Below are 23774 nucleotides of genomic sequence, written 5' to 3'. Positions count from 1 at the left end.
CAGTTTTCTCTCCTTATGGAATGTGATAATGTTGGACTTGTTTTCTTGATGAGGTTTATCAGAGGATTGGACGTCCCAGAAATGCTTGGTAATGTCCCCCTCCCAACAAGCAGCCTTTCCCTAGAAGGAAGTTCCCTCCTCAGCTGTTCTCACTGTGAGTGGCCATTTGCTCTGGATAGAGCCAGAGCTAAATATCAAGCCCAACTTTCTCTCGTACCATCTCCTCTATCCTGAGTCAGCCCTCTATCTGGGGCAGCTGGCCTAGATGAACATGCATAGCCAGTGGCAGGAGGTTTAGGTTTCTCTCAAGTTCAGCAAGCTTTTCTAAAGCGTTACCAGGATCTAGAATTAGACCTTATAAACTTGTAGAGCAACAGACAAAATTGTTTCTACAGCCAGGATCGAGAACATGCAATTTGATAAACCAATGTTGAGGAATACTGTCTTCAAGAGAAAGCAAAGCCAATTTGATGTGGAGAATTCACAGATGGGCAGTAGCCTTGTCTTTGAGCATATATAGAGATTTTAGACGAGATCCAGAAGGTTCTTCCAACTAGAGATAATTAACATCAAAACAAGAACACCAACAGCAGATCCCCTGAATCTTTGACCCGGAAGGTTCTTGCTCCCAGAAGTGCTTTTGTACTGATGGGCACTTTCCACTGGGAAGACACCGGAGGACACCTCTCTAGATGTTGCAGGGTCTGCCCGTGCAGTCACCACTCTGCTCTAGATGGTCACCGAGCCGAGCAGAAGGCAGTGGAAAAAGGCTCATCCAGGATGCATATTAAGGGGAATACAAATCAAAGCGGTGTTGTTGCTTCACAAGCCTCGACTCATTCTGGCATCATTACAGAAGGGCCTTCTAGGCTCCTCCTACAGGGACACATCCCAAACACCCCGTCTGCCACATCAAGGCTGGAGGTCGCCCTAATTCACCATTCCACCTTCTCCCTCTGACAACAGGAATGGATAGGCTGGTATTAATCCTCCCCGGTACCCACAGTGCCTTTGGGAAAGAGCTTTCTGCATGCTTCTCACCAGCTGAGCATGTTAAGGAGGAAGAGAAAAGGCCTTATGAGCCACTGGGCTTAGTAACATTCCCAGTCAATCCATCACCTGCCTCCTCCGGAGAAGGGTCTGCCAGCCCAATCTGCAGTTCCTGGGGCAGGTGGAGAGAGAGAGGTGAGGCAGAGGGTGGAGGTAAGAGCTGAGGGCATGTGTGTGTGCACGTGCATGTGTGTGTGTGTCTATCTAAGGGCAGAGACAGGACTAGTAACAGAAGAGCGGTGAGAGGGCGTGGGAGACTGGGAACTTATTTATAAAATCTCTTCTGCCCTAAAGCAAGTCAAACTCCCTGCTGAGGAGTTGCTTTTTCTTCCTCCCTTTTGAGTCTTGTGTGCTGAACTGACCTCTCCCCGGCAGAGGTCAGCGCTCTGCTCACCCTGTGCACACTCGGCCTTCTGGGGCTTGATCGCCTTAGAAGCCTGAAGAGGACAGAATCTTCAGCTCTAATTTCTGAGAGAAAAGCTGTTACTAAATCTCATGAGGAGCCTGGTCTGCATGTGTTTTAAGGATATATATATATATATATATATATATATATATATATATATATGTTACGATCTTTTGGAAACTGTGGAGAAAACAAAAGGCAAACATGAGAACTGTACATCACCAGAGTCCCCTCCCACAGCCTGCTTCACCCACTAAAATAAATCAGGCTGGGTAATGAATGAGGTTTTAAGAAATGTAGCTGAACTTAAAATACAAGGTCAGCATCTCATCGTAGGTAATCCTTTGGAGGATGAGAAATTCTCCTGACTTTCCCACAGGGTTATTTCAGATGTGCTTTCTGAGCCAAACTATTTTAAAAGCGTTCATTCTTCCACTGCCTTGCCAAATGTGAACTTGAGATTCACACGCACTTTTTGAGAGCTTATTAGGGATATTAATGATCATGGATCAAAGGCAAACCCTAGACAATTATTTAGGTGCTTTAAAAACTCATCTTCTGTATGAGGGCAACAATTTCTCAGTGTTGGCAAAGATGAAACTGTTCTGTGTTGGGTCTAGAGCAGCATTACTAACATAGAGGGCCTGAAGGAGAAAACAAAACACATTTCTGTGATTAAATAGTACGCCTATTGACACCTTGTCACCAAAGCATTTCTCATTCATTTAAAAGTAGGCACATTCCTGATGTGCAAGCCCCTTTTATAAAGGTTACTTAGCTGTGAGGACACCCTGCATCTTTAAACACCCACTATTGAAACACCCCCCCCATATTTTATATTTTTTAAGATTTTATTTGGCAAAGACAGAGCGCACACACGTGCACATGTGTGTGCGCACAGCGCACACACACACACACACACACACGAGTAGCGGGAGGGGCAGAGGAAGACAGAAATGCAGGACTCCATCCCAGGATCCTGAGGTCATGATCTGAGCTGAAGGCAGCCACTTAACCAACTGACCCACCCAGGTGCCCCACACCCTACATTTTAAAACAATTTTTAACTATGGCTCCTCATTAGAATCAGTATTTGAAGAACTTTTAAAACTGCTGATATCCAGACCAAATTTCAAGGATTCCTATTTAACTAGAAGCTATTCAGGGTAATTCCAAAATTCGGCCAGTGCAAAGAACATGTTTTTTAAATGAATACAGAAATTTAACACGTGGGAGTGGTATGTCTACCTTCAATGTGGCACTTATAATGTTAGAGAAATTTTATTTGACAAAGGAAGAAACTGAGGCCTGGGAGGTTAAGTGACTTGTCCCAAAACACCTGAACCCAGGGTTTGCAGCTTGGAGCACCAGGCCATCTCCAGTCTCTGGATCCCCAGCCCAGACCCCAGGTCCAGGGCAGGTCTGGCTTTCCCATGGGCAAGGTCAGTCAGTGCACCAGCAAGAGCAAAACACTAAGAAAAGTGCTTTGCTTCATTGATTGCAGTGGTTCTCACCATTTCATCCACAGCTTCTCAAATGTATTATCCCAACCTTGTATTGAAATGCTTCTGAAAAATTTTGTGTAGATCCGAGGGGAGATACATACACAAGCAATTAGAGAGGCCTGGGATCCTGTCATAAAAGGCAATGTAGACAGAGTTGGCCCAGGACTTCAGTCAGTGATGAACAAGGACTAGATCCACTTAGAAATTGGAAATGAAACCACTTGGGAAATGTCAAGATTTTCTGGAAAGGAGTCAGGGTTGCATACTTTAACCTCTCACAAGAGGGATCTATCTTAGCTCACAACTGGAAGAAGTGGGAACATATCTGCATTGTAAAGACCATCCCAGAATCGTATAGTACAATTTAATCACAATACCCCAGACAGGGTTTTCCAGACCTAAGTGTTCTAAAACAGAGCTCCTTGGATTATTTTAAAAACAGTGTTTGAAATCACAGGGTTGCTTCCAGGAGGAAAAAGTCTCTAATAGAATGTAATTTTAAATTGCATGTTCAGAAAAGGGCATTTTGGATATATATTTCTTGGGGCTAACTCACTTGTTTTGAAGAAAAGTGATAACACACTAATTTAATTTTTTAAACAATTTTATTTATAAGTGGGTTCATTTCCTCTACATACTACTTTCACTCATGTACTCTCAGGCACATTCAACTATTTAAACTATTTAAATAGCTCAAACAAAACAAACGACAGGATAAGGGCACTGGGAAAAAAGAACACTCAAGTGATGACTGCAATGTCTGGCTTTCTAACTTGGTTCTGTCAAATCCACACCTACAGTCATCTGATCATATGCTTTGGAGTCTTAAGTATGGTTTTACTGATTTTTGTTTAATTAAAAAAATCAAGATTTTGGTAAGTAATTCTAACGGCAATTATAAAGCAATACGTGGCAATATTATGCTGCAAAATAAAATTTACATGAATGTGATTAAAGTCCAGTACTGAGTTGTTCTCCACAATTACAGGTAATAATTTCATCTACTCAAGTCCTCTCTGTTAAGTGCACACACTGACATATATCCATTTCTTATCTTGTTAAATAAATACAGAAACCAAATTAGAAGTTCTGCAGATTTCTGAGAATTTAATCGTATCATTAAATTGTAATACCAATGATATATATATAGTTAGACTTATGTCCTGAGCAATTATGTGCATTAACTTCATTTTACAATGCTTAGTTTACTTAAGGCAGATTTTAAACTACTTAACAGAAATCAGCTTAATTTTGATTTTTTACTTGCTCCACCATGTTTCAATTCATTAGTGTTTCCATAATAAGGAATGAACTCTATTGTCTTAACAAACCAAGCATGGAAATTTCTTCATTAGAGAAAAGAAGAAATTAAAATGATTTCCATATTCAAGTCATGGAATGCTGAAGAGAGGACTTTTGGCTCTTAGGAAAGGCTTTTTTTACCTCAAAAGGAAGGCCACTCACTAAAATTCTGTGGAAATATGACAGTGGGGCTGCCAAGAAGGAATTCAAGGAAACTGGTAATGGCAGCACTGTGATCCCAGGCCATTCTCTTGGGCACAGAGGTTTCCTTCCCTTATGTGCTTTGCCCTTACCAAGCTCTCAATAAAAATCAAAGGCCGTGAGATGCATTAACAATTCATGCTCAAATCCGAACAGGACACCAGAAGCAAACAATTAACGGTGATCACATTGTTGTCCCCAAGACATATCTTGAGATATCTCCTTCAGAAACAAACTATGTTCTCCATAAATCCAACTAGAGTTTTCCATGATTCTTGCTTTTTATAAAATGAAATACACTTTACTTCTTTAACAAAAGTAAACAAAAAAGCTGTAGCCCTCACTCCTCTCTCCCCAAATGCTGCTCCTTGGCATTTAACAATTTATATGCATAGCTGGACAACAGTTAACCTCCAGGGGCAAAGAAAAAAAAAAACATGTAAGAAAAATCACACTGACTGTTCTCAGACGTTTGTTTACAAACACTTAAAGAAAAAACACAAAACACAAAACCCAACATCAATCTATTAAAAAGTCATCTGAAAGCACATGGATGTGACTTAGAAGCCATGACATTGAGAAAGCGAGTTCAAAGTTGTAACATTAACCGAATTGGATCCACATTTCTCCCAAGCATCAGAATTACAGGAACTTGAATATAAATTGAGTTTAGGTTATTAAGTAAGTGGTTGAAGAACTTGTTCTTTTTCCCTAAGAATACTGACAGGCTTTCAGATTTTCAGATGCGGAATTAACAAGATTATTAAGAACGTCTACACACATACCACTCCCAGTCATAGAGAACTGTGCATTTCCCAGCTAATAAGCAACAATAAAACCTGGCAGCCATTTTCCCCTTTGTACTTTCAAACATCCAAAGAATCACACAACCACTCAAGTAATAAGAGATCCGGGGGTGTTTCAGACATGTGGAAGAAAATGCTTAAAGGCAAAATTCCTCAAACACATGCCACAGTGTGGAAGCGGAGAGCTGTTCCCTCTGCTAATCCTGTCACAATCCCAGGGACTTGTGGGCTGTGAGAAAGACTGTATCAATCTACAACGAAAGGTGCTATTTTCCCTCTTACGTCAGGTAACTGTTATTTCCACAAATATACCAAACTCTAAAGCCAATGCTGCTCTTGAAAGAAAATCATTAAATCGCAAGTATTGGCTTTACCCACTGTGCAAGCCCCTGTTAACAAATGAAATAAAAACTTTTCAGTTAAAACCTTCTCTCTGGCGCCTCCATTTCAAATATCTTCTAGTTCTGGGGTAGGCAGCAGCTATTGTTCTGAAATGGTTGTCCTTTTTATTCTAGACTCTGTTCCCAGGAGCTTATTGTTTCTTGGCCGATCACCTAGGTTATTATTTGTACACCTTCTCTTTAAACTGTTCCAAGAATTCTGCTTAAGAAGATTCAGTGACACATTCTGCCCCTGTCCTCAGTGAAGAGCACACCTGAGAATAGTTGTCACTCTAAGAGAAGGAGCCCACAATGGAGCATTTCCATTTTGGGCAGTCTAATCTACTGTAACTGAATGAACACAATCTGCTCCACTGTGGTTAGGACTGTTGGGCTCCCTCTTCTCCTATAGAATGCTTTGACTGGGATCAGCAGAGAGCAGGAAAAAAACTGTAGGAAGAGGAAGACACTGGTGGGCACGGTATGTTCCTGGTGGGGTGGAGTGGGGTGGTGAGGCTGGGACCATGAGAAGGGGACAGGTTTCCAAGCAGTGTGGGGAACATCAAGGAATAGCATATACTTCCATGGCCAGGCGTACTGACCAACATTGAATTTCACGACCCAAAATGGTGTCATGAAATATGGTTGCCTCTTAATGAGTCTTACCCTACAAGTGGGAAAGGAGTCACGGGGAAGTAAAAAAGAGCTAGGAGAAACCACAATTAGTTTTAAGAATTCTGAACCACCTACACTGTGTCTGTTTCCATATTCTTTTATTTCATTGGGCCTTTTCTGGGTTATTTTTCGCTAACTCCAACACTGGGAATATACTTGATGTTCCTTGTTACTAGGGAGGTGCTACTTCAAAGGACCACACAATGTTGAGCAAAAAAAAAAAAAAAGATGTATTTGATGGGTGGCCTTTGAATATGGTTTTTCCCCTATTTTAGAATGAAATTGGGTTAAGAAAATCTTTAGTAGGTATCCATCCAAAATAAGTCATTGCTATGATTCACTTTGTGACATTTCAGCAAGCCCACTGGAGACATTAGCGGGTGATACTGCAAATGGAAGGCTCCTGTTTTGAAATCTAAACTGCCTGTAATGCCTTCCAACTGGGAAACTGGAAACTCTGGCCACTGAGTTCCGCTTGGGTTCTAATCCTTCCTGAACCTAACCAAAATCTTAGAGATGGGGGCAAGGGCAGAGACAGGGACATGCCTGGGTTACAAGTGAGAGTATGCCTCTCCCTCCACTGTCTTCCTCTAATGCTGAGCCAAATTACCCATAAACGTCTAGCACTTCTTAGGGTAAGTAATAGTCTATGGCCACCACGCTGCAGAGAAGCTGGGAACTCAGCAGCTAATACACTGAACCTAGGTGTTTTACAAGTTTAAGGTAGCATGAGGGGGTGCCTGTCCACAAGTGGGCCCCAGCTGATAAGCCGGAGGCCATGGGAGCCGGGCTGGAGAAAACAAACACTAGGGAGTCTCTAATTAGTACAATGGTTCTCAAATGGGAGCATGTTTCAGAATTGCTTCTCATTTAGTAGGTCTGGGGTGGGGCCCAAGGTCTGCATTTTTAACACATTTTCAGACAGTGATGCTGGCCTCAGAACCAGATGTTGTTGAGGACCACTAGCCTGTTCCTTCACTTCTGCTCAATTCAGGCCGAGAAACAGGAGAAGAAATTGTACCTATAGATACAGCACTGTGGTACTGTCTTCATATGGTCCACCTTACAGTTGCACAGTGATGAGCCACAAAGGCATATGATTGGTTTTTTCGTGAAGTTCCTTCAGGGATGCGGTCATCCTTGACAAGGTGAATGGCCCTGAAGACAATTATAAAGTATGAGATGAGAAATTAGCAATGTTGTTAGAAAAAGCACATAGCCTCCTGGAGATGAGTGTGTTAAAAAGTAACCTGCACACAGATACCTATTTTCTATACAAAATAATCACTCTAATTCCTTTAACATCATGGCAGCAGCACACCCCTCTCACTTTCCACACCTTCAGCCATTATACACCCAAATACAACTTTGCAATCCCCTTTAGTAGGTTAGTGGCCTCTTTCATACTTCTTTCTTTTCTTGGTTGGGCTGCCCCGGATTGCAGATAATCTTTCAGTGTTTGTGGCTGAGCGGTTTGCTGTGCCTGCTCTGGTTTATTTTTTGTGAGATGTCGGGAGGAGAGATTTTCCAAAACATGCAACTCTTCATTAGATGTCGTTTTTGCCAAACCTTGTTTCAAAAGTAACCCCGGATCTGACAGCTCTGAGGCTGGCAAAACTCTGACAGCTTTGCTTTTTTCCACTGTTATTTCTCTTGGGACTAATCGATCACTTCCAAGAGAAACTCTCTTGTGGTGGTCGACGTCTTCTGCAGAGCCACAGTTCCTGCATTTCTGTTGTGTTCGGGCCCCTTACGGACTTTGTTTTGGACCTGGTGATGCTGACTCACAGCTATAGACAGGGCTCCTGCTTAGAAGCCCTGTCTCTAACCACTCCCCAAGATGAGGTTTTTGCTGGCTGCTAGTGTCTTCTGGCTGCTTCTGATGAACATTTTCCAGCTTTTGAGCAGGAAGCCCCCAGTGGCTCTCAGCTGCCTTTATGTAATCTTTTGCTTGTCCCGTGGACTCTGATGGGGGACTGGCTGAAGCCTGACTGTCACCCCTCCTCTTCACTAGCTCCACAATCACTGGGTCACTGATGTTCCCACAATGTCCCTCCTGCTCCATGGTCTGCTCACAACGCTGCTGCTTTTTGTTTCAGTTCTTTTCACACTAAAAGAAAGAAAGATTGTTTTGTTTTGTAAAGTGTAATGGCATGCTGTCCTCCAATTCCTACAATCCTTGTCACATTTCCTATACCCAGAAAAGGAAGCATGTGCTACCTTTCTATCTCCCTTACCTCCCTGGCAAATCTAGAGAAATCCCCAAGTGTTATGTTAAATTCAGACTGGATCAAGCCATAGCTGTCACATTTTCCGACACAAGAGTTTTGTTATTAGGATACATGAAGACAGGCTTTGTTTACTGATCACTGGGTTATCAATGTAGTTATATTGGAGTTACGATGGATCTATTTTAACTAAGGCAGACAGGTATTCATTTCAGATGTTAAGGGTTAATATTGCCTAAAGTTGATAGATTGATTTCCTTCCCCCAGAAGTAAATGACCAGACACATCCAAAACACAGGGCTGTACATGCACACATAAGGATATGCTTGTACACACATACACACACCTTTTCTACAGCACAAAGTCAATGCAAACTTCACTCTGATTGTAAAATTCACTTTGAGGGGCAGGGCAGGAGCTGCCTGGGGAGAATTAAAGAGACCAGACACTGACTTCAACACAGATTTGCAGGCTTGTGAATAGCAAGAAATTTCTTAAACCACTAAACTCAAAACACTGAAGCTGAAATGTTTATTTTGGCTAAGCTTTAGTCTGGAAACACACACACACACACACACACACACACACACACACACGTATGTTCTTATTGTTCCTAATCAGGGCATGAGGATCATCATAATTATACTAGAATCGGAACTTGCATTTAGCAAAGGAATGTATTTTTTTAAGATGGGTCTGTAGGCACTTGGAAAGTTGTATGAAACACACCACCAAACAGGTGCTTTTCATCTTCAAAGCACTTGTCATTAATTACTTCTTGCAACACATCTGTGAAGCAAGGACTCGTTCCCCACTGTCCAGAACGCAAGAGACAAGAAAGTAGAAGAGCAAGAATGGGACTTAAGGGTAAGGTTGATGCCAGGGGGCTTTGTGATTAATTTCCAGGAACTCCCTGTTGAATTCTACACCATGCCACATATCTATACACATACACACAGTCAAAAAGAAGGAAAAGAAAACTTGTCAGACCTACATTTTTTTCAGAGCACTTCTCTTGCGCTTTGCACTGGGAGGAAGTGGACTCTCCGCACACTCAGCAAAATAATCAGACGCTCCGTGGAGAGCTCCTTCCGTCTACTCCAAAAGATAACAAAGGTTCAACCAGAAATCTATTAGCTGAACATGAGGAAAAACAGTTATACTCTGAATGCCCCCAGTGAATGGATTTTTGTGAAGACTAGGTGAAACTACTCAGGGTTAGGCTATTTTTTAAATCTAGCACTTTTTGGTAAATTGTTACTTTTTTTTGGACTCCTACCCAACACAGTTCATACAGTGATATGCACCACAAAATACAAGACTGTAAGAGAAAGGATGTTGGTTCCAAACCATCTGGGAACTCTTGGCCAATATCTTTATCTCTGCAGCCCAAAGTGTGATGAAGCCCAGAATCATGGTGCCTGGCAGCAACATGTTTGTGAGCTCTGATCTTCCAGAGAGACCTAGTGGCACAGTGGTCTGTACCCTGATTATCCTAAGAATTCCACACATTTTTCTCTACCTAGAAAAATACAAAATGTGGCCTTTATAATAGTCAAGGCTGCATAAAGAGTTAAGCCTTTTAATACTGGTACTTTGAAAACTGAAGTCTGTGATTCTTAGCTACCAGAAAACTGGGAGTTACGTTCTTAAATTAACAGCACTAACACAGTTTTACATAATCTACATTCGTAGATTATCTGTGTATCTATCCTTACATGTTCCCATGGAAGCTTCATACAGAAGTGTTTCTAAAATGTCAAAAACTCCCAACCTTTGCCAACATTGACCTATTTCATAGTTTTAGAATCATTTTTTTTTTAATAAGCAAGTAGATAATTGAGACAAGGTGTTAACTTTTCTCATTTCTTGGGACAGTAAGAACCCTTCTCCACCAAATTCCATAGTAAAATGTTGAGGCCATGAGGAACAATTCTGGGAAATTATCAGGTTTCTTGCTTTAGACTTCCATTGGAATTCATTTATTTATTATTTTTAAAAAGATTTTATTTATTTGACGAGAGAGAGAGAGAGAGAGAGAGAGAGAGAGAGAGCGCGAGCACAAGCAGGGGGAGCAGCAGGCAGAGGGAGAGGGAGCAGGGTCCCTGCTGAGCAGAGAGCCTGAGATGGGCTTGATCCTAGTACCCCAGGATCATGACCTGAGCTAAAGGCAGATGCCTAAGCAACTGAGCCACCCAAGAGTCCCTAGACTTATACTGGAATTTAACAGTGGCAGCCACCAATATGATGCATGGGTGCCCCACAGGCAGGTGCTGTGCAATCACTGCCCTGAACCATAAGTATGAGCCTTTAGCTCCCACTAATCCTGCCTATGGTTTCAGACCTGGATCAATGTCACTCATAGTCATATCCAGTTATAACCTAAGTCAGTTCTAAGAGTTAGTGAACAGGATATTGTAGGTTTTATTGGATTATACTGCATTTTGATGCTTCTCCCTTTCTCTCCTTAAGACTTACTAGTTGACTAAATAAGCTACAGTTTTAAAGTTAAATGAGAGAGAGAGAGAGAGAGATGAAGGGGCAGGGGGAAAAGAAGGGAAGAGCTCTGAGAAAGACAGACAGAGAGAGAGAGAGAGAGAGAGACTGAGATTTATGTGTGAAACACTTCTAAACATGCCCTATAAGTACAGTAGATTTTCCCCTTACGACCACACCCTGTAAGTGCTGTATTTTCAGAGCTGAACAATTAACATAAGGAGCATGAGTCAGGCTTTGAACAACTCTGTGGGAACCAGAAAGCCTTTTGCTATTAGGAATGATGTAAATTCCCCAAGGCTTGAAGAAGTCCACAATGGAAGGCAGACAGGGTCATAAATAACAACAATGGATACTGTGTAGACCACATAAAGTATGATGCCGTGATAGTGACACTCTTCAAATCTCATACTTGATCCAATCTCTGCCTTTATTTATTTATTTTTTAAACTCAGTTTAAAGAGCATGATGTATTTCCTATGGGAACTTCAAAAACTTCTTTAAGAAACATGACAATTGACTCTTGTCCCAAATTCCTCTGATCACAAACAATGGGAGAAAATGTCCTTGGAAGGAGAAGGACAACAGAAAACATGATGGAATGACAGAAGGAAATGTCCAGTTCAAAAAGTGCAAAACCTGTGACTTCGATTTTAAAAAAGAGAGAAAAAGAAACCAGCAAGGCAGGGTCTCCTGCTTACAAATTAAAACCACATTTGGCAATTTGTTGAAGGAGGCATATTTACATTTGTATGAAGACTGGGTGGGCAGGAAAATAAAAAAAAGCTTAGATTCCTTCTTCAGTCCTTGAACTGTCAGATCTCATTAGAAATCTCTCATTCCTATTTTTCTAGGGTCAATTCATTCCCCTTCGTCACTAAATCGCAGCCCCCAGAGCCCACCAAACAAATATTCCAGAGGAAGCAGAGATCCTCTGGAATAGATCTGGGAACAGGATTTCCCAAGGGAGTTGTCCTGATTACTAATGGCTTCTCACATCTGGCACCAAAATGTAATATGTGGCTTATCCAGAGTCAAAACTCTAAGGTACAGACAATGTGTGCTCAGAAGCACTTCTTGGGTTTACTTAAATGACATGACTCCTTTTTAGATTCTGCCTTGAATAACAACCTAGACATCATCTGCAAAGACTACACACAAACTCAATATACTAAAAAAAGGTTACCAGTTGGTCATCCAGAGTCCAGAGTGCACAGTCCATGGGGACTCAGGTATTTAAGAAATAGGTTAACCAAGGGGTGCCTGGGTGGCTCAGTCGGTTAGGCATCTGACTCTTGATATCAGCTCAGGTCATGATCTCAGGGTCCTGGGATGGAGCCCACATCAGGCCCTGTGCTCAGTGGGAAGTCTATATGGGATTCTCTCTCTCCTTCTCCCTTTACCCCTCTCCCTGCTCACTCTCTAAAATAAAATAAATCTTTTTTAAAAAAACCCTCAAAATATCACTAAAAAAAGAGAGAAAGAAATAGGTTAACCAAGGGACTCTCTTTGGGCTTTCATCAGTGATTCTTCTTCTTCTTCTTCTTTTTTAAGATTTTTTATTTATTTATTCATGAGAGACAGAGAGAGAGAGAGAGAAGCAGAGACACAGGCAGAGGGAGAAGCAGGCTCCATGCAGGGAGCCCGACGTGGGACTCGATCCTGGGTCTCCAGGATCATGCCCTGGGCTGAAGGCAGCATTAAACCACTGAGCCACCCAGGCTGCCCTCAGTGATTCTTCTTAACCTAAAGGCTAGCTCTGAGCCTAGCTAAGGAATAAAATTCTGTAAGTAACATCACCTGTTCTGTCCACTTGTCACTCATTTACATATATATATATATATATATATATATATATATATATAAAATATTGAATTTTTATTTTAATTTTGAAAAGGAAAGTTCCAATATCTACTTTAAATACAAAAAACATTTTTTTTACATGAGACAAGATACAACATAAAGATTAGTAAATGCACTCACTTTAAAAAACAGCAAATTTTCCAGTAGTATTTAAGAAGAAATAGTCTAATAATTGTCATCTTGGATGGTCTCTTCAGTTAATGGCTTTGGCTAAAAACCTATTTACTTTTTATTTTTTTTTTAAAGATTTTATTTATTTATTCATGAGAGACACAAAGAGAGAGGCAGAGACACATGCAGAGGGAGAAGCAGGCTCCATGCAGGGAACCCAAAGTGGGACTCGATCCCGGGTCTCCAGGATCACATCCTGGGCCGAAGGCAGCGCTAAACTGCTGAGCCACCTGGGTTACCCCCATTTACTTTTTAACTTTTGGTAATGCTTTGATTTTAGTTTTAAACTTTCCAGCTGTAAAGAGTGTCTAAATATAATTCCAGGACAAAGCCAAAAAGAAGTAGGGCAGGGCCACAGGCCCCAAAGGGAATCAAATCCAGGGGGACACATTCTTTGGCAGACTGAGCAGCCCAGGCAAGCTCCCAGAGCAAGGGGTCAGGTCTTGTCACCATCCCCAGGGATGTTCTAGAGTCTAGTGGATGCATCCTGAGGCTAAGGAAGCCAAAGCATGCACACCCTAGTACAGGTCTGAAAGGAAGGTTGAATAGGTGAGTGTTTAAGTATGAAGATGGGTGATGTCACCTCAATGCTGTCTGGTCTGACCTGAGAAACACATTTTACATTTGTGGACAGGAAATACTACCAAGAAAATCCCCACCAGAATTATCGAGGCAGCCAAGATGCACTTCATGCCTCTTAATCAGAGAATGGGCTAGACTGAAATGTAGTTAGAAATGCTGGTTGGTGTTCAGGTTACAAAGGCAAATCAAAATTGCGGATAAATCAAGGTGTTCACTCCATGTGACTTGCTGAACACCACTTTTGAATAGAACAATGTTGGGATTAATGAGGGATGGGAAGAGAAGTTGGCCTAAAAAGACATAAGAAACACATGCTCTTGAGTTTATAACCTTCTCAAGGAGTCTGTAAAACAGAGCCGAGGCTCCCAAAGGCTACTGGGAAGACTGGCACCAAAGGAGCTTTTCAGATATATAGATTCCCAAGACCCATCCCTGGCAGTTCTGATTCACCAGATCTAGGGTGGGTCCATGAGATCTATATTTAGGTTCCCAGGTGATATATGTGAAAAATAGTCGACAGAGCAGAGCAACAGATAAACAAATGTCAACTGGTATGCTGAAGCAGTGTTGGCAAAGTGTGGTGCAGTTACCTCAGGCATCAAAATTATCTCGGGAGTTTGTTTGTTCACTAATGCTCAGGATTCTACCCCAGATTCTACTGCATTTAGATCTCCAGGGGGTAGAGTGAAAGCATATGCATTTTAAGCAATCTCCCCAGGGATTTTTTTTTTTAAGATTTTATGTATTTATTCATGAGAGACAGAGAGAGAGAGAGAGAGAGGCAGAGACAGGCAAAGGGAGAAGCAGGCTCCCCTCGCAGAACCTGATGCAGGACTGCGGGGTCTGGACCTGAGCTGAAGGCAGACACTCAACCACTGAGCCACTCAGGTGCCCTACCCCCCCCAGTGATTCTGATACCCAGCAGAGTTAACAAACTTCTGTCCACTCTAAAGTGGCATGGGTGGACTTGATAACTGAGTGGAGTCTGGCAGAAGCATCCAATCAGACAACACTGAACTCTGTATTGAACATTGTTTTGAGGCCCTTGTGGAAAAGGATGTGGACTCACAGAAAACATCCATGCTCTCATGGAGTCTCCATCCCATGGGGAAGACAAGAAACAAATAAACAAATGATGTGTCAGAAGGTTGTGATGTTATGAGCAGAAATAAAACTCCAAAGTCTCTGTTTTAGATATATTGGTGGGGGAAGGCTGTAGTAGGTAAGAAGATAAGCTTTACCCAGAGATCTGAGTGGAAAGGGAGCCATGTGAACATAGTGTATCTCAGGCAGGGAGAGCTGTGAACATCAAGGCTCTGAAGGCAGTGTGCCTTGGGAGGAGGGGAGAAACGGCAGCAGACCAGGGGAAGGCGCTGGAGGGCAGGTATCAGGGGTGCGTATGTATTGGTGATGGTGAGGGGGGCAAATCACATATGGCTTTTGTAAGGACGACACATTTTATTCTAAGGACGATGGTATGCCTTTGGAAGGTTCTAAGGAGAAATGTGACTTGGTATTTTAAAAGGATCACTCTAGGTTCAGCAGAGGGACAGGTGGATGCGAGGACAGCAGTACTGAGACTACTGTAAGAGTCCACTCAGCGATGAGGGATCTTCAGGAGCTGATGATGGTAAGAAATGGTTAGACTAGAAATACAGTTTGAAGGGAGGCCCAATGGAATTTGTTAATCAATTAGATATAGTTGGTCAGAAGAAAAGTCAAGGATGACTCCAAGATTTGTGGTTTAAATAAATGGGTGAAGGAAGTTAGCTTTTACCAACACAGGACGTACTGGGGGAGGGGTGGGCTTGGGGAAATGGAACCAAGAAATCAACCTTGGATTTGTAAACTAAAAGAGTTCTCTTGGGTATCCATATGGAGATGTTGAACAGGAAGTTAAGACACAGGTTCCAGGAAGAGAAAGGTCTGGGCTACAGACACAAAGTTAGGAAGTCTATGAAGATGGAATATATAGTCATCAGTCAGGATGACTCCACTACGGGGTGAGTTTGGATGAGTAAAAAAGAAGTTAAAAAGATGAGTAGGATTCAGGAAAGGAGACCATGAGGGAGCCATCAGTGAAGAAAGAGAAACATCAAGATAACATGATGTCCCTGGAGGCAGGAGAATAAAGTGTCTCACTGAAAGTGACAACCTCGTCAAATGGCTGCCAAGCAATTAGGAGCGAAAACTGACCAGTGGAAGGTGACTTGACAGAGGCTGTTTTTGGTGAAGGTCTGGGACCCAAGCCTGTTTGGGATGGATGGTTTCAAGAGTGAGGTGAAGACATAGTAGAGAGTAGGGCTCTCCAGCAGGAATATAACATTTGCTGTCCATGTAACTTTAAATTTTTCTACAGACTACTAAAAAAACTAGAAGAAAACTGGTAAAATTAGATTTCAATAATATGTATTATTTAGCCCAACATTAAACATTACCATTATAACATGTAATATAAAATATTGAGAAATTTTATATTTTTAAACTAAGTCTTTGGAATCTGGTATGTTATTTGACATTTACAGGACATCATTTCTGACTCACCACATTTCAAATGCTCCATTGGCCAAACATGGCCAGTGGCTACAGTACTGGGCCTTGCAGGGCTAGTTACTTTTGAAGGGTTCTACAGTAAGGGGGAGCATGGAAATGAGGTAGTGGCTCGGCTGGGGTGGTTAATGGAGGGGGCATCACTGATGATTCTGAGCATATTTAGAGGATGTGATTGGCTACTGTGTGCCAAGTTTCAAGTGGCATCAGGCACTATTTCAGAAGTTTTGCAACTATTCACCAATGTCACTCTCAGAAGAGCATGGTGAGGCAGGTAACATTGTTCCTCCCACCCTCCAGAGACCTCACCCAACATGGACAGACAGCATGGATAGCAATGCCACTACTCATCTGACAAACGAGGGTTCTGTCAGGAAAATCCTGCTCCAGCTTTCAGCCCCAGGCGTAGGCCCTGGGACATCAGTATTAGCCCTTGTTGGAACTGCTGGGGAAGGTCCTTGGGGCCATAGCACCAGACTACACAGGTCACTGCGAGAGCCCTGTGGGTGCATCACCATCACAATGCAGTCCCCTCTCCCCTCCTCTCCATGCTCCCTGCCATCCTCACAGCCACACTTAGAAGGGATAACAGGAGTTATCCCTCCATACTCTTGCTTCCAGGACTGCAGAACATCCTGCCTGATATGAAGGCAATAAAGGGAGAAGGCAGGAAAAAAAGCTTTTCAACGCCATTAAGGATTTTTCTCACAGTAGTACTGAATGTACTAATGTGGTGCTCAGTCTTTATCTTCTTTTAGATCTGTTTTCTTATGGTTATGTACATGAGTTTCCTCTGATTGTTTTATTCACTCTTACATGAAAATAATTAATAACCCAACAGAATATTTTAAAAGTGGATAACTCATAGTATAGTAGTCTTAGGTCACATTCAACATGTTCCTCTGTCTGAATTCTTTGTGATCACACATCTCCAGAGTTGATCAAATCAGGTTAACACTTCTGGGATTAGAGGCAGAGCACAGCAAAGCAGGAGACAGAAGCCATGGTCTGGTGTTCATTGGTTGCTTGTCCCAGAGCCCGTCTCTCAATTCTCTGATTAGGGGGCTTCTCATCTTCCCTTCGGGATGGCTTGGGAAATTTAAATGCAGAGAGGTGTATGAAGCACACATTAGAAACTGGAAAGTGCTAAACACATTTTCTTGACATTAATGGTAAAGAAAACCTGGTGCCCATGGAAACCATAAAGGGTCTTTTTTTTTTTTAAAGATTTTATTATTTATTTATGAGAGACACAGAGAGAGAGGGGCAGAGACACAGGTAGAGGGAGAAGCAGGCTCCAGGCAGGGAGCCCGACATGGGACTCGATCCTGGGTCTCCAGGATCATGCCCTGGGCTGAAAGCGGCACTAAACCGCTGAGCCACCCGGGCTGCCCCATAAACGGTCTTTAAGGAGGCAAGGCTGCCTTGCATTTGTGAAGAACTTATATAATTAAAGTATTTTATCCGCCATCTCATCAGAGCCTTACTGAGTTATTTGGCAGGCAAGTTTTGTCCCTCTTTGACAGACAAGAAGAACGAGAACCAAGAGACTAAGTGCCTAAGGCCATACATTTAGCTGGGGGCAGAACTGAGTAGAGAAGGACTGGCCCTCTGTGTAGTGTTCTCTCCACTGTGCCCAGTGGGTCATCTGCCACCACAGTCAGAGATGGGAGTTGTAGAAAGAGTATAGGATGCTGAGTCAGAAGTCCTTGGGTCTAGCCCCTCTCTTCCTTGCAGTAAAATCTAGACAAGCTACTTACCTTCTCTGAATAGCAGTTTCCTTGTCTAGAAAAAGGAATGATAAGAACATCTCTATGGCAGATACTCATTCATTTCCTGGAAATAATACTCAGATTTTGTCTCCAGTCCCTATCCAGTGTCCATGTATTTCCAGAGGTCTTGTCTCTACACCAGACTCCAGAAATAGGCCCGTGACCCTATCCAAACCAATCACAATACTGAATTCATGAGGCTCAAAAAGATGCATAAGCTTCAGCTGGCCTGGGAAGAGGCCCATTCTCTGTTCCCATGGACCTGGCAGAGCTAGCAGAGCCAACCACCACGTACAGGCTAAGAATGAAGCCAACACTGTGAAGGCAGAGCCAGAAGATGTGAGAAATAGTCCTGATGATATCCTTTGTGCTTCTGATCAATAAGCCATACCTGAAGTCTGAACTTTACAGGCACATGAGCCAAAAACTTTCCTTTTTTGCTAAGCCATTTTGAGTTGGCCTTCCTGTCCCTTGAAAACTAAAAGGTTCAAGACTGATACAATCTTTTCTCAGGTTTGTTGCATTGAATAAGTTATTGTATGTGACAGCTCCCTGCAAACAATAAAGGTCTTTTGCAAACAATAAAAGCAGAGTAAAAGTAATTTATTATCAACTTATTTGGGCAGCAAATAATAGTATTAACGTATAAGCCTAGACCACTTTCAATTCTTTACAGCTCTGTGATAAGGTGAAAAGAAAAGTTATTCTTGAACTTTAGTGTAATGTCCAATGATTTTATGGAGCATCAGCATTCTGAAAAGTGACATACTAGTGAAGGTTGAGTCACTTACAGAAAAGCATCCACAGCACAGCATGAATTCTGATAACGACCACAATCTTAGATCACGATGCACTGTAACCATACAGAAGCCACATGTCTTAAAATGAGGAAGAGGTCTCTCTTTCCCAATTTTCACTTCTAAAATTTTCTTAATTTAGTAATTAATAAGTTATGGAAGGAAAAAGGATACAACAGGTAGGATATAGTAGTAATGAACAATTAAAAGAATGTATACAAACTACATATAATTACATATATAGACTCAAAGGCACGGAAGAAAAAAGAGGTCAAATGAAAGGGACAGGAATATCTCATGATTTCCACTGTAAAATGAAGTCATTTTCTCTAAAGATGATAAGGATGGAAGACATCTATACTGAAATACCACAGACAAAGCAGTCAATATAGAGACTAGCACCAAGTGAGTCCTCATGGGACACCCAAGAGGCTGATGTGACCTTCCCCATTTCATAGATGAGGAAACTGATGCCCTATGAGGCTAAGTCATTGTCCAATTCCCACAGTGAGGGACAAGTCTTTTGCTTCACTCTGTTTCTCTGGGCCAAGTCCCTCTTCCAAGCCTTCCTTTTTTCTGCCTTGCTGTGAAAGGACAGATCTTTAAGGAAAAGTGGAGTGCAGCCTTGCTGATGCTGCTGCCTTGATCAGTAGCAAACACTAAATTTTAAAATTTTCTTTTATTCTGAATTGATGACTATTAAACTGTCTTATGTAGATCTAGGGAAGTACCAATAAATAGCTGCAAAGAATGTTAACCTGAAAATGAAATCAGTGACAAAAAAAAAATCAAGGAAGTTATTTTGCAGGAAGTACACATTTCACAGGGATTTTCCAGTTTACATTTACTTTACCCTTGAGAATCTAAAAATAAACCCTGAGCACCCTTAAGCCCCACTGTCGAAGTCTCTGGCCTCATATAAGCATGATGAAACTTGGATGCTTTAAAGAATCTGCAGGTTTGGGACCTGTTCTTCTTAATGATGGTGGGGAGGTTTGTTGACCACTCTGAGGACTGAATGAAAGCTATTTAACTTTGACTAGAAAACAAAGAAAAAAAACCCAAAACTTTTTTTTTTCAATTTCAGGGAATTCATGAATCATAGGCTTATAGTGCCCAGTTTAAAAGCAGGATGGAAAGATCTGTGACAAATAGGAACTTAATGGGAACTACCTCAGGCAGAGAGATACCCCACCTTTAGGGGTCTCCTTATTAAAAAATAACTCCTCCCACAGACACCTGTGGTTGAAAAATGCCAACACCTGCAGAAAGGTTGCTAGTCCTTCATTCAAGTTTATTTTTTTTTTCCCCTAACATCTCCCATGGTAAGTGTGTGTGCCTGGACCAGGTGGGAGGAGGCGGCAGGTGGGTAAATGTATATCCAACCAGGCAGGTGGTAGGGCTGGCCAGAAGAGGGCCTATGGTAGTCCTGGACACCAGTGGGAAAGAGGCAGGAGAGCCAAAGAGAAGACATTACAGATGACTGTCTTATTTCAAAATTCTACTCAGAGCTGGCCCTCTGCCCAGGGATGCAGAATGAATAGCTCTTCCCATTTCTCTTGAACACAGACAGCAAGACCCCCTTTCCAAGACTCCCATCTCATGACAGTAACAGCTTCTGTGAACTAGTCTGGGAATCTCACCCCATTTATGACACAGTTTCCTTGGGAAAATGAGTACTGAATTCTAAATCATCTGCTTCCTAAATGAACTTTCTAAACATAATCCACTTACACGTCAAACTCTATCTATGCTTCACTGTGGGTGTTCAGATGAACACATGAGCTTTTACGAATTTGGGTCTAAGAAGTCTGTGGACTCCCAATTCCTGTCCCTCAGAGAAGAAACGGGGCCCTTCCTCCAAAGCCGTATCTCACTGTGAGTCTACTGGCAGCTATTAGAAATGAGAGGTATTTTAGCTGGTGGTCTCTACCCCTCCCTTCCTCCTCTAGATGTTGGTTAACAGAGGTCCCACTGAGGTCACGAGTTAATGCTCTCATTGCATCCCTTCTTTACCACTGACTTGCTGACTAAATGAGGATTTATCACTTAACTTTTTGATACCTTTCTTTTTATAGCTACAAAATGAAGCTGGGCTGGCAAGTGGGGACAAACAAAAAATGAGCTTCTTGGGAAAATAATATCCATTTCTAGCAGGCAGGGTAAGATACATAGCAATCTGCTAATCTGGTGTTAATGACATTTAAATTAACTCCTCTTCAGGGAGGAATGGAAATGATAATAATTAATACTGAATAAATGCTTTCAAGTCTAGAAGACATTTTTATATTCACTATCTCATTTGATCCTTACTAAAACTTGGGAAGGTTTGTATAATAGGCATTGCTTTTACCTCTGCTTAACAAGCCAAATGAATTGTCCAAGGTCATCCAGGGAGTGAAAGAGGCAGTGGTCAAAGTGTCAGTGGTCAAAGCCAGGTCTTTTATTTTCAAGTTTGATCTCTTTTCTACTTGTTCTATGTCCTGCCCTATTTTTCCTGATTCGGTCTATCATCTAACTGGTCAGCAAAGGAAGATTATTGGTCTGCACTATGGACAATAAGCACAAAAGATGAGAGGTCCCAGAGACATCCTATTCTAACTTATTCTATCTAACTAGTCTAACTTAAATATGTCCTATTCTAGTTTATCCAGCCTAACCTATTCCAAGTCAGCAAAGGGCAGTTCCTTAGGGATGCTGGAAACAGGAGCATGACCCATCTCGTTCACAAATACTGCTGGCTCATCATTGGGGAGGATTTTATTATTAGGAAAGGAAAATAAAACCTCAGGTTACTGCAACATATAAGCAAAGGATAAACTTTTTTTAAAATGTATTTATTTATTTGAGAGAGAGAGGAAGAGAGAGAGAGAGAGAGAGAGAGAGAGAGAGAGCAAGAGCACACAAGTGCCAGCAAGGGGAGGAGTGGAGAGGGAGGGGGAAAGAATCTCAAGCAGACTCCTCAATGAGCAGAGCCCAACATGGGGACCCCAAGATCACAACCTAAGCAGAAACCAAGAGTTGGACGCTCAGCTGATTGAGCTACCCAAGGGCCCCAAGGACAGTTAATCTTTAAAAAAATGATTTCACCTGAGAAAACATTTTTATCTTTTTTGTCACAGTCTAGAAATATGTTCTAGGCAGACCAAGCCAGCCAAGAAGATCTCACCCCTACCACCAGCATGTTCATTATGACATTGCACCTGACAATCCATATAAGGGCAGGTGTGTGATGGCTGTAGTTTCCAATTCAACTCCATGGGAAAACAGCCCAACTATAGGACCTACTGAAGGTATAGCCCTAATCTGTTCCTCAAGTATCTGGTGACCATGTTCTGACCCTGAGCACTGGCTTCAGGAGAGGAGGGGGGCAGAAGGCAAGATAGTGGGCACTAATGCCCACTATCTAATCTAAATTAGTCCTGCTGCTACAGAGTGAAAAGGAGAGTCTGTTCCCTGGAGAAGCCTTCTGTTTGTGTGCACCCAAAAGTGAAGCCTCCTTAGTTGAGGCAGACTGAGCACGTTTATCCTTTAAACCTAAAAACCACAATTATGACAACACTGATCAAGATACAGAATAAAAACTACCTCATATTACAAACTAAAAAAATTCCAAAAAACACAAGAAAAATATCAGTGACTATTTGTCCAACTTTGAAAATCGTTAACACCAAGATTATCAAAGGCAGAAATCATTACGGAAACCATAAAATTGAAGACATACAGCAATGTCATATAATCGAAAAGTTAATGATAAATTCACTAAAAGTTAACTTTCTTTACTATGTAAGAAGTTTTTAAATAGCCAGGAGTTGGTGAAATACAAAAATACCAATAGAAAAATGGACACAAACACACAATTCACAAATGAATGGGTCCTGGCTAAAATAAGCACACAGTGACCTCAGCTATCAAGTATCAAGCATGGAGGGGTACAGACTAGGTCATTAAGAAAGGCTGTCTTTAGGCTGGGAGTTGTGGATAATTTTTGCTTTCTTTGTTTATATTTGGATTCTAGAGTTTTTGTACAGTGAACATGGACAATTTTGGTAAGCAGTTATTAAGTGAAAAACTAAGTTCAGAACACTGTGGGAAATGGGAAATATAGAAACAACCTCTTCTCCCTCAAGGAACTTTTCCTAGTACTACAGGAATCTCTGGTTAATTTACCATCAGCATTGTTTAGGAAATACAGTAAGATGAGAAGAATGGATTCTTAAAAAGCTTATCATGAAAAACCTAGAAAAAATCCACCACTTAATTTTTTGATACAAAAAAAGTTCTTTTCTCGAATGATCTGATTTATTTTTATGCATTGGTTCCCTTGAAAACTTTAATCTATAGGTAAGAGTGCAAAGTTAATGCATAGTCAAACTGTTAAGTAGTTTATTTCTTCTAAAGGCAGAAGGTCTGAAATGTTTCTTTCTATATTCTTTTTATTTTTCCTAAAATGAAATGTAACCCTACCCCCTCATTTTTATCACGTTTAAATCTACAAGTGAGGCTCTCTTTGGTACAAAATTATTTTCCCATTTTTATTGAGCTACATTTTCATCCACTCCCTCTGACAGAAATTCAGTGTGAGAAAGGATTTTTGAGATCGTTTGATATCCTCCCCCCTTGACTGAAATGAGGGTTGAAGGCCCACAGAGGTTCAATTATGACAGCCAAGCTAAAAATAACTCAGGCTAGCATAGTTTATTGCTTCTTTAGACTTGTTCTCATTTCAATTTTATCCTCATAAACTAGCAGAATTCTTTTACATTACACAGTAGTTTGACTTATGAGCTCAGCTGAGTGCTTAAAACACTGTCTTCTGTCAGGACATGCCGGTGATCATTCCCCGAGCTGATGCTACAGCGATGAGTGCAGAGCATGTGTGACTGGTGTACACCTGCACAACTTCGATGGCTCCTGTCACAGCTTGGCCGCACCCCCCAATGAAGCATAGGGCAGAGAACTCAAAAATCCTACTTATATATCCACTTTC

At 41.6% G+C, this 23774-nt stretch overlaps 1 protein-coding gene across 1 annotated transcript in view; it reads right to left on the bottom strand.

The window, feature by feature from the left end:
- Positions 1–3547: 3547 nt before the first annotated feature.
- Positions 3548–23774, bottom strand: part of SLX4IP (SLX4 interacting protein) — a 257746-nt gene continuing 237519 nt past the window's right edge. The window contains 4 exon segments of the mRNA XM_055301554.1: positions 3548–7793; positions 7796–8362; positions 8365–8435; positions 9548–9648. Of these exon segments, the coding sequence (XP_055157529.1) occupies positions 7714–7793; positions 7796–8362; positions 8365–8435; positions 9548–9648 (819 nt within the window). The 3' untranslated portion in view covers positions 3548–7713.

Source organism: Nyctereutes procyonoides, unplaced genomic scaffold, assembly GCF_905146905.1.
Source record: "Nyctereutes procyonoides isolate TBG_1078 unplaced genomic scaffold, NYPRO_anot_genome, whole genome shotgun sequence".
Classification (NCBI taxonomy): Eukaryota; Metazoa; Chordata; class Mammalia; order Carnivora; family Canidae; genus Nyctereutes; species Nyctereutes procyonoides.
Note: the sequence above shows the minus strand (reverse complement) of the source record. Positions and strands in the feature narration are given on the sequence as shown.